We start from the raw sequence: 11,650 nt of genomic DNA, 5'->3' as shown, positions 1-11,650 counted from the left end.
CACACACACATTATAGCAGTCCCATCTATTATACTGCTTCTCCTGGTCTACCGCTAATGATGGCTCCCCGGTCCCTTGAAGTACTTCTCAATGCTCCCTAAGTGCTTCTTTCTCCTTGCTTCTGCACAATCAAACACCTTAGTGGGAGGGTCTAATCAGCCCTGGGTGTTATTGCCTGTGGCTTGGCTGCTATGGGCAGACAGCAGACCTGGGCCCTTCTGTCTTCCAAAGAACCCGGCTGAGCACCTTCTCCCCTCAATAGTATACAAAATAGGTTAAGGATTAAGGCAGCAAAAATCCACTACCCTTGCTTTATATCTCCATGACTCCCAATATAGCCAGAATAAAATTGAAATTCTTGCCAGACACCAGTGGCTCATGCCTGTAATCCTTGCTACTTGGGAGGTTAAGATCTGATGGTTACAGTTTGAAGCCAGCCCAGGCTTTTAAGACAAAAAATTGAAATTCTTCACTGAGGTCTCTATTATGGCTGCTTTTCCTTCTGGTTCCAGCCAGTGATCTTGTGAGTCCTTGAACAAACTCGGCCCTGTCTGTTCTGGAGGACTTTGAACATTGAGTCCCTTTGCCTGGAAAGCCCTTTATCCTTTCCCCATGGTTGGTCTTTCTATTCCTTCGCTTCTCAGGTTAAATGGCAGCTCCCCAGAGGCCCTCTCTGGGGAGAGGTCTGAAGTAGGGCACTTCTTTAGTCTCTTTCACAACACTTATCACATTTGAAATTGCTTCACTTATGTGCTTATTTGCTTTTTTTGCCTGACTCCCCACTAATCAGACCTGAAACTACATGCAGGCAGAGGCTTGCTGGCCACCTTTCCCACTGAATCCCCAGTGTGTGGCATGTAGCTTTGCCCATTATAAGTGCTGAACAAATGCTTGAAGAGTGAACATGCGCATGCTCAAGATCTGGGATACAAATGGGAGAAGTATGAATGAGGCCCTGCCCTCAAGGGGCAGTGAACACAGGATTGGAGGTTGGGGGTGGGGGTGGGGGGGGGGGGGGGTGGAGAACCTTAAGGCTATAGCACAGTACAGGACCAGCTCTTACCACAATAGATGTGATAAAGGTTTAGCAGGGGCTGGGAAGGTGGCTCAGTGGTAGAGTGCTTGCCTTGCATGCATGAGGCCCTGGGTTCAATTCCTTAGTACCACATAAGCTGAAAAAGCCAGAAGCGTCGCTGTGGCTCAAGTGGTAGAGTGCTAGCCTTGAACTGAAGAGCTGAGGGACAGTGCTCAGCCCCAGAGTTCAGGCCCCATTTCACACACACACACACACGCACACACACGCACACACACACACACACACACACACACACAAGGTTTAGCGGTGCTTTGGCCCTGGCCCTGGCTTTGGCTCTGGGGTGTTGTCCTAGTCCAAGTTGGGGAATTATAGATGACTCTGACCTGTAGGCATGAGTTCCTGACTCACACAGGACCCCACGCTCAGAAAGGCCTCACACTTGCAAATTTATGCTCTGCAAAAAGCTATCTTGAAATTCTTCATTTCATCTTTGGGTCTGCATTTTGTTAGTGAAGCCCAAAGGAACAACAGAGGTTGCCAGGGGGACTCAGAGCCTTGATTCACACAGGTCCTGTTTTCCAGACCTTCCTGTACCTCTGAGGCATATTTTGCAAGGTCCACTGTCCCAGCTCTGGATGTTCCTTCTTTCTGCTTCCACCCAATGAACTGCTATCACTTTCTGGTCACAGAGAGGGTCTGGCCCCAGCATGGGCAGCTCAGGGTCAGGTGTGGGCATCCCCTGACATCTCATGGCAGGGCATGGAAGTAATTGTCTCTACCTGGACTAGCAGTGATGTAATTTGCCAAGTGATGTAGTAGTGACTTAGGAGAAACTTTTTTCTTTGACATTTTTGGGGCTTGAACTAAGAGCCCCGGACACTGTCCCTGGCCTGTTTTGTTTTGTTTTTCTCAAAGCAAGCATTCTACCACTTTGAGCCATAGCGCCACTTCCAGTTTTTAAGTGGTTAATTAGAGAAAAGAGTCTCATAGACTTTCCTACCTGGGCTGGCTTCAGATCTCAGCCTCCTGAGTCATTAGGATTATAGGCATGAGCCACCAGCACCCAGCTAGAGAAACTTTTCCTCTCCTCTTCCATCACAGTGTCAAGCATGACCCCAAAGAGGAAACTGCAGTACCCTTGGGGTTGAGGTAAATAGGAAGGGGGAAAGTCTGGTTCAACTTCTATGCTCCTGGCTGGGGCGTGATACCTTACTCTGGTGGCTGGAGAGAGAGGGAAGCTGTATATGCATGCCATTTTAGCACACACACACACAAACGCACACACGCACACACGTGCACATGCACACACACACATCTGCAGGTGGTCCACTGAGTGTCTTATAAAACCTCTTATTTTAGAAAGGCACAAACCAGTGCCACTAGGTCCAGGCCCCATCCTGGAAGGGCAGTAAAGGGAACAGAATTGTGAAGTAGGAGAGAAGATGGTACATGCAAAAGAAAACTGAGAACAGATTCTACATTTATGATGGCTTCTTTTCTGTTTAGGCAATAGGCCACTGGTACTGAACTTTGGTAGTTGCACCTGACCTTCATTTCTTTTCAAATTCGACCAATTCAAGAGACTTGTAGAAGACTTTGATTCCACAGCCGATTTCCTCATCATTTATATTGAAGAAGCACATGCATCAGGTACAGAAAGATTATCTGTCTCTTCCTTTTTTCACTCTCTTTTCTCTCTTCCCTTTCCCCAAGCCCCATTTCAAGACTGGGTGGAGAGGCCAGAAGAGGAGGAAAGAGGAAAAGAGCTGAAAGATTTAAGGAGAGTGATAAGGTCTGATTTGTATTTTTAAAAGATTGTTGTAATTGAGGAATAGTCCTTAAAACATTAAGAGTCCTTAAAACTTCAGTATTAGAATCAATTGGAAGGCTGTTGAACACAGATTGCTGGGTTTTATTCCTGGTCAGTACAGGTTGGGGCCTAAGAATCGACATTACTAAGAAACTCCTAAGTGATGTTGTGCAGCTAGTCTGGGGAATACACACCTGGATAACCACTGCTCTAGACTCTTGTCTGTCAAAGTGCGATGCAGCCACCAACAGCCTTGCCATTCTGGGAGCTGGACAAAGAATGTTCCTTTAGCCTGACACCCATGGTTCATGCATATAATCCTAGCTACTCAGAAGGCTAAGATATGAGGATCATGGTTTGAAGCCAGCCTGGGCAGTAAAGTATGTATGTCTCTTATCTTTAATTAACCAGCAGAAAGCCAAAATTGGAGCTGTGGCTTAAATGGTAGCGTTATCCTTGAGTGAAAACACGAAGGGACAGAACCCAGGCCCTGAGTCCTCCCCCCCTCCCCCGCCAAAAAAAACCCACCAAAATCTACAAAGTCCTTGAGAGATTCATGTGTACTAAAGATCAAGAAGCACTGTGTCTCAGACTATCTCACACTAAAGAGCTAAGGCCTGTAGTCAGAAGCCTAGTGCTTCAGTTCTAGATCAATCAGTAATTCTCTCTGCAACATTGTCACCTATCTTTAGTGGGAAACTGGGTCTAATCATGGCCAAGGGCACTCTATGTGGGATATTATGTTAAAAGCAGGTGACATTTAGTCTGCAGGAAGTGTGGACCATGCCTATGGAGTCTGGGGACTAATATTTCTCTTGTAGATGGTTGGGCTTTTAAGAACAATGTGAACATCAGCCATCACCGGAACCTCCAGGACCGCCTGCAGGCAGCCCAGCTGCTACTGGACCAGAAGCCTCAGTGCCCTGTGGTGGTGGACACAATGGAGAACCAGAGCAGCCAGCTCTATGCAGCCCTGCCAGAGAGGCTCTATGTACTCCAGGAGGGCAGGATTCTCTATAAGGTGGTGACCTTGGGGCAAAGGGCTCTGGAAAGACAATGCCAAAAGAGGGCTTTGTTTCAGGGAGACCTGGATTCAAATCACTGCTTTCCACGTGAACACAGCTACCTATTCACCCCTTTAGCTCTTCTGCAATATGAAATTGCAGAGATGAAATAATGCACATGAAAATCCTTAGCAGTTACACCATAGCTGCATCCTCCTATCTGCCTTCAGAAGCCAGATGGTTTGGTTTTATGAGAGACAGAAAATGCTGTTTTGGGGGCTGGGTAGGTGGCTCAGTGGTAGAGTGCTTGCCTTGTATGCATGAGGCCCTGGATTAGATTCCTCAGTGCCACATAAGCAGAAAAAGCAGGAAGTGGCGCTGTGGCTCAAGTGGTAGAGCACTAGCCTTGAGCTGAAGAGCTGAGGGACAGTGCCCAGGCCCAGAGTTCAAGCCCCACAACAGACAAAAGAAAAAGAAGAAAGAAAAGAAAACGTTGTTTGTGGAAATAGAGGTGTGAGTCTTGAGTGGAAAAAGCCAAGAGAACATGGAGGCCCTCAATTCAAGCCCCAATACTTGCACACAAAGCAGGGGGCAGGGAGGGGGAAGGAAGGAAGGGAGTGAGAGAGGGAGGGAAAGGAAGAAAGGAAGAAAAAAAGGGAAGGGAAGCAAGAACATGTTCCTATTTTATAAATGACGATCAGAGAGGGGAACTGACTAAACTGACTTGCCCCAGATTACTAGGCAAGGCTTTGATTTCCATTCTAAATCTCCTGGAAGGGGTACAACAGAAAATGGAGGGGCTCTGAAGCCATCATTGCTGAGGCAGGTCTGACCCTGTATGTAGGAGGTCAAGGAGAGTGAGCCCTCTACACTAGGAGTGAGAAATGTTGATGTAAGGATGAGACATGGGAGCTTGACTCAATAGCCGAGGCTTCCTGATGGCTACTGTCTCTCAAGGTTTTGGCCTAGTGAGAATAAAGGAAGCAAGCACAGCTTCTGATCCCGGGACATTAAGTTTCATAGGGATTTCAAACCTTGGAGACAGATGAAACCCAACTGCCAGATGCTCTCTGACATATAGGCCAGGCTGGCCCTACCTATGCAGGTATGGGAAGGTGGCTCAGTGGTAGAGTGCTTGCCTTGCATGCATCCAGGCCCAGAGTTCAAGCCCCACGACTGACATGCAAGTACCAGACATACACAAATTAACTTAATTGACTCCTATGTTACTTCAAGATCTTAGTGGTCTTCCCAGACTATAAAGAAGCCCCAGATATCAGCAGTAATGCAATGTCCCATGTGGCATGGGACTCCAGAGCAGGAGTCAACAACCTTTTCAAGCTGGACACCTGTGACTCACACATGTATTCCTAGCTACCCAGGAGGCTGATATCTGAGGATTGAGGTTCAAAGTCAGCCCAGGCAGGAAAATCCATGAGACTCTTATTTCCAATTAACAACCAGAAAATCAGAAATGGTGCTGTGGCTCAAGTGGTAGAGCATTCACCTTCAGCTGAAGAGCTCGGGGACAGTGCCCAAACCCAGTGCTCAAGCCCCACGACCGACAAGCTCCTCTTCCCCACCCTCCCCCAAAAAGCCTTTTCTATGAAGGATCAGGTGATAGATATTTTTGACTTTGTAAGCCAAATAACTCTGGGATTCCCCAACTTTTCAATTCGGGGGCTCAGTGATAGAGTATTTGCCTAGCGTACATGAGGCTCTGGGCTCTTATTGACCAATAAAAACAAACAATAACAACAACAAAAGAAACAACCAAAAGAAGCAGCCACAGACAATGTGTAAATGAAAACACGTGAGGCATCAGAATGAACTTGGTTCTCCAACCACATTTCCCAACTCCTGTGGAAGAATAGGCTTTTCAGAGGATGTAGCAAGCCTAGTTGGGTCTTAAACCATAAAGAGTTGTATGGGGAGGAAAAAATCATTGCACAAATAGGGAAGAGGGTGGGCAAGGCACTGAGGTATGTTAGAGAAGGAAGTGGGTAGGGAATTGGGGGCATTTGGGTTTCAGGGCTCTTTTTTTGTTGTTGTTGTTTTGTTTTGTTTTTTGTCGGTCATGGGGGCACTGTCCCTGAGCTCTTCAGCTCAAGGTGGAGTGCTCTACCACTTGAGCCACAGGACCATTTCCAGGTTCTTGAGTAGCTAGGATTACAGGAGTGAGCCACGGGTGCACTGGTGCCCAGCAAAGGCTCTGGTTCTTAACCAAAGACTTCAGCTTTCATCTTGGGGCAAAGAAGAGGCCTAGGAGGACCGTGAGGAGAAAAAGCACCATCAGATTTGTACTACAGAAAGAATATTGACTACTGGGTGAAGAATGGACTAGAGTAGGTAGGGACTGAAGATAGGAGATCATTGGAGTTGTGCTAGGGGCCCAAAGAGAGCTGATCTAGTGCAATGGATTGGATAGGTGAAGGTCGTTCCTGTGTAGAATGGGCAGAACTCTTATGTGAGGGCTGGAGAGACTAAGGCAGGTCTAAAGGTCTGATGATGGAAGGAAATCTTACTTACATAGATCCTTTGCTCCTGAAACTTTGTCCCTTTGCCTCCCTGAGTTTTCCTTCTACTTCTCTGCCTAGTCATCTGGATGAATGTTGGTGCCACCCTCTGGTATCGTTGGGTGATCAGATCCACCTCACATTGCATCTGACACTGTCTGTGCAGTACTAATAATTCCTGCATAGATACCACCACCCCATCTCACATCAGAGCTCTAGACCCACATATTCCCTGCAAAGTGGAACTCAGGGAATGCCTGATTCATTTCTCTTGCAGGGAAAACCTGGCCCTTGGAACTACAATCCAGAAGAAGTTCGTGCTGTTCTGGAAAAGCTCTGCACCTAATCTGGACAGATCCTCCAGTTCTAGGTAGCAAACAGGAGGATTCTTCCAGTCTTGGCTCTTCTCCCGGCCCAGATGCATTTTTATCTTCAACTTGAGTTCCAGCTGAACCACTAGTAAACAACACCCAGCTAGGAAATGCAGGTCAGAGTGACCAATCAGGACAAATTATTATAACCAGAAAATGAAGCAATGCTTGGGCTGTTCATGTAAGTGTACTGTTAAAGAATGTCTAACTTCACACTGTACCCACCACATTAATTGCACAATGTCTTCAAATAAGAGAGCAATGATACCCCACTGGCATATCCAAGTGTGATATCTCTCTAGCCATTCTGATACCAAGCAGTTTATTATGGCATCCCTTGTGTTAAGTAAATTCATCTAACCAAATCCACTATTTATAGAATTGATCACTAAGATGGGGATGTAGATGTGGCTCCAGTTCTATGGTCCCTGCCTAACTGGTGAAAGGCCCCGAGATCAAACCCCAGAGTAATAATTTTTTAAAAGGATACAAACTGGTTTTTAGCACCAAGCACTGAAAGAATTCTAGTTGTTAGAGAAGAGAAATTGGGAGAGGAGCTGGTAGGAGAAGAAGACAGTAACCCTTTCCTTGCTGAAAGATTAAAATAGGTCAGTGGTGGTAGTGCTGGGGCAGGTTTCCATGGTAACACATCTCCAATAATACCAGGAAGAGAATACTCACCTTACCATCTTTGAATATATTTCACAGAAATCTGGCTCTTTGATAAGCTGGAATCTTCCACTGTTCCCACTCATTTTGAAGAAAGGATTATTTTTGGTTTCCCCAAAGCATTATAACCTTGACCAATTGGACAGCAGGCATTGATCAGCAAAAACTGTCATTCAGTTATGCAGAAGCTCAGGTTTGAAATTCTGTTTCACTTGTTTCTTCACAAGTCTCTTAATGGTCATTTGTGTTAGGTTTTATCAGACTTATGGATAATCATTGGTATTCATCTATTTTAACTCTGCTTCTTTTCATATTTGTTTATGACGGCCACAGCCTAAAGTACACACGGCTGTGACTTGATTTTTTTTTAAAAATGTTTTAAGATGCAAACAAGTTATTATTGAACCATTAAAATATATCTAGCTATTTTGGATGTGTGATCTTTACATTTGCTTTTCCAATTTGTGTCAGGATGATCTATGTTTTATCATCTCCAAATGTAATTGATAAGCTAAAATTTCTCTTGCTAAAGGGATTCCATTTCTCTATGTGCCATGTGACAAATGTGGTATTGTCTTGTGAAATCCTGCTAGAGGGAAATGATTTTCCACACTGAAACCAAACTACCTTCACATGACAAAAGAATGAACTTGAGAGACATTTTGCTAGCTTAAAACTATGCTCTGCATTCTTTGCTACAGTGTTAATAATTTAATGTTGCCATTTCACTTTTGGGGGAGGACAAGATTAATCTACATAATCCAGGGTGCAATCTGTAAGCCTGGGACTACAGGAATACATCACAACAACTCTAAAATTTTACTTTTTTAAAAAAATTGCTTCTATTAATCATCTACCATGCACAGGTACTTACAGATGTGTTCTCACTAAATTTCTTATCCCAGAGAGAAGATTATTATCCTAATTTTAGAGATGAAGAAATCATGGCTCAGAGAGTTGTGTAAGTTCTCAGAACTTGTAAATAACAAATTGAGATTTGAACGCCATCTCTTGAGGTCAAGACTGGAGTCCTGGTTCTGATCAGTTACTGTCTGGGCTCAGTTGCTGGGGTATCCTGAAGTATAAAATGGATTCTCTGCTGTACCTCACATAGAGGACTCATGAGCAAAGCACTGAGAACTGTGAATAGCTTGGAGAAAATGCATGTAAGTGCTGGCTAGTATTGTGATCACCGTCTTAGTGTTCCACAGTTACATTTTTAGGCTCACTTTTGGGGCCAAAGTAACTGGGCAACACAGGCCTGAGTTTGTGAGGTGCTACTGAGAAGAGTGGCTGAGAGTGATGGGCAACACTGTCTCACTCGAAGTACCCGGTCCCACCAAGAACACAGCATGGAGGGCAATGCTCTTCTGAAGTCCCAGTAGAACACACCCACACCCACATACCCATACCCACACATGAAAGCAGGATTTATTCTGCTTCACTGTTTCTTTCTTCCTTCCTTCCCCCTCTCCCTCCTCTCTCAGTCAGTTGTAAGGCCTGAATTCAGGCCTTGGGTGCTCTTTGAACTCTTTCATTCAAGGCTAGCACTCTACCACTTTGAGCCACAGCTCCACTTCTGGTTTTCTGGTGGTTAAGATCCTTAGATCCCAGTCTCCTGAGTAGCTAGGATTACAGGTGTGAGCCACCAGTGCCCAGCTGTTTCACTGTTTCATGAAGAAGTCTAGTCACCTTATGGTTACTAGGAAGCTGGTGAAGGAGAGAGAGAGAGAGAGAGAGAGAGGAGACAGACAGAGACAGAGAGACAGACACAGAGACAGAGAGAGAGAGAGAGAAGAAGAAGGAGGAGGAGGAAGAAGACAGGGACAAGATACCCCTAAAGAACCTTCCTCCAGTGACCTACTTCCTGCAGAGGTCCTACCTCCTAAACTTTCCTAACCTTCCAATCCAAAATAGTGCTATCAGCTGGGGACCAAACCCTCAACAAATACCTGAGACTTTTGTGGGGACACTTCATATGCAGACCCAAATCACAAAGTGCTTGTTAAAACAGGTTTTGGGCCCTGCCCCAGAATTTACTGAGTTAGGATAGCTGGAGGTAGGCTAGAGAACCTGCATTTCTATCCCGTTCTAGATGGTGCAGCACTTCCCCAGAACCACCCTTTCAGAAGCACTGCTTTAGTGGATGTTGCTTTAGTGGATCTGCTTTGCCCAGATGCCCTTACCTAAGCCAATGTCCTCATCTGCCAGCTGTTGTGAGTACTAGCAGCTAATGGCTCACAGATGCCCCTATTCCTGAGAATTGCCCTCAAATAACAGCAGTAATCTTACCCAGAAATTCCTTACATTGGAGGGACACTCACAACCAATTACTGATGGAATGAGATGCAAGGCCTGGTCCCTTACCACAAAGTAGGATTACTGCTCTTTGTGGAATTTGACTTGCTGAAGCCATTTCTTTGGTTTGCTTTGCATTCTGCTTTCCCCTTTTCCCTCACTTCCTTAGAGTACCTCCTAATAAATTACTCTTACAAGAATCCTTAACTCAGCCGGGCACTGGTGGCTCACGCCTGTAATTCTAGCTACTCAGGAGGCTGAGATCTGAGGATCGCGGTTCAAAGCCAGCCCGGGCCGGAAAGTCTGTGAAACTCTTATCTCCAATCAACCACTAGAAAACTGGAAGTGGCGCTGTAGCTCAAATGGTAGAGGGCTCGCCTTGAGCTGAAGAGCTGAGGGACAGTGCTCAGACTCAGAGTTCAAGCCCCACGACTGACAAAAAATAAAAAATAAAAAGAATCCTTAACTCAGGCTCTGGCTTTATATATTTTCTTTTGGTCTTGGAGCTTGAACTCATGGCCTGGGCATTGTCCCTGAGCTTTTTGTTTGTTTTTTGTTTTGTCCCTGAGAGCTTTATTGTTCAAGGCCAGGGCTCTACCACTTGAGCTACAGCTCCACTTCTGTTGTAACGTAGGAGTCTCATGAGCTTTCCTGGCTGGGCTGGCTTTGAAACGCAATCTTTAGATCTCAGCCTTCTGAGAAGGTAGAACTACAGGCATGAGCCACTGGTGCCCAGCAGCTCTGGTTTTAGAGAATTGATTATTGTCTCTGATTATTGTCTCTATTTTTTTTTGTTGTTATTTCATTTGAACTCAGGGCCTCATGCTTGCTTAGCTTGCTTGCTCAGCTTAGTTGGCATATTTACTGCTTGATCCACACTTATATCCAAACTTTTTGCTGGTTACTTTGGAGATGGAATTTCCAACTTTTCTGCTGACCCCAAACAGGCTGATCTCAAACCCAAATCTTCCAGATCTCAGCCTCCTGAATAGTTTGGATTACAGGTGTGAGCCACTGGTATCCAGCTTGGCTGTGTGTGGACAGAATCTCACTATCTAGCCCAGGCTAGTTTCAAACTAGCAATCCTCCTGTCTTAGTCTCCTGAGTGCTAAACAATAGGTGTGCACTACACCCACTCCTGTTATTAGTCTTCTTTACTGGGGCTTGTTATTTGCTGAGATACAATACAGGTTGAAGAGTCTGCTGGGCATGCTCTGATTTTTCACTTAGATTAGTTGTCTAGTGTACCCTCGAATTCTTGTGCAATGGGACTCATCTCCCAAAGTGATATCCTCACTGCTCTGGCTATCTTCTTTTCTTCTCCTATGGACTACATTGTGTCCCCATGCTCCTCAAATGTGTATGTTGAAGCCCTTGTCACCCCAATATGAGTGATTTAGAGATAGTGCCTATGTAGAGAGATAATTAAGGTTAAATAGGTTGTAAGAGTAGGGATCTGACAGGAAAGTGCCCTCAGAAGAAGAGACACATAAAAAGAAAGTTCTGAGAACAAGTAAGACAGTGACCTACAAAGGAGGTTGGCCTCATCAGACTGATCATACTGTCACCCTGGTCTTAGACTTCTAAAACTCCAGAATTAAAGAAAATGAAAGCTACCCGATTGGTATTTTATGATGGCTGCTCATGCTAAGACATGTGTACCTCCAGCACTCTTTCTAGTATGTCTTGTCTGTTATATTCCCTTGGCTCCATCTCTCCTGCCTTTCTGCATTTTTTTTTTGTTGGTCATGAGTCTTGAACTCAGGGCCTAGGCACTGTCCCTGAGCTCTTCAGCTCAGGGCAAGTGCTCTACCACTTGAGTCACAGCGCCACTTCCAGCTTTTTCTGCTTATGTGGTGTTGCGGAATTGAACACAGGGCCTCATGCATGCAAGGCAAGTACTCTACCACTGAGCCACCTTCCCAGCCCCTTTCTGCAATTTTTTT

The 11,650-nt window shown here is 45.3% G+C and overlaps 1 protein-coding gene across 1 annotated transcript in view; it reads left to right on the top strand.

Moving 5' to 3' along the window:
• The window catches only part of Dio1 (deiodinase, iodothyronine, type I), a 13,703-nt gene extending 5,869 nt beyond the window's left edge, over positions 1-7,834 (top strand). Inside the window, exons 2-4 of the mRNA XM_013022309.1 lie at positions 2,543-2,686; positions 3,668-3,867; positions 6,644-7,834. Coding sequence (XP_012877763.1) covers positions 2,543-2,686; positions 3,668-3,867; positions 6,644-6,712 — 413 coding nt within the window. The 3' untranslated portion in view covers positions 6,713-7,834. The remainder of the gene's footprint in view (positions 1-2,542; positions 2,687-3,667; positions 3,868-6,643) is intronic.
• Positions 7,835-11,650: the final 3,816 nt, after the last annotated feature.

The sequence above is a fragment of the Dipodomys ordii genome, unplaced genomic scaffold (assembly GCF_000151885.1).
Source record: "Dipodomys ordii isolate 6190 unplaced genomic scaffold, Dord_2.0 Scaffold61, whole genome shotgun sequence".
In the NCBI taxonomy this organism is placed as follows: Eukaryota; Metazoa; Chordata; class Mammalia; order Rodentia; family Heteromyidae; genus Dipodomys; species Dipodomys ordii.
This window is presented reverse-complemented; position numbering and strand designations above follow the sequence as displayed.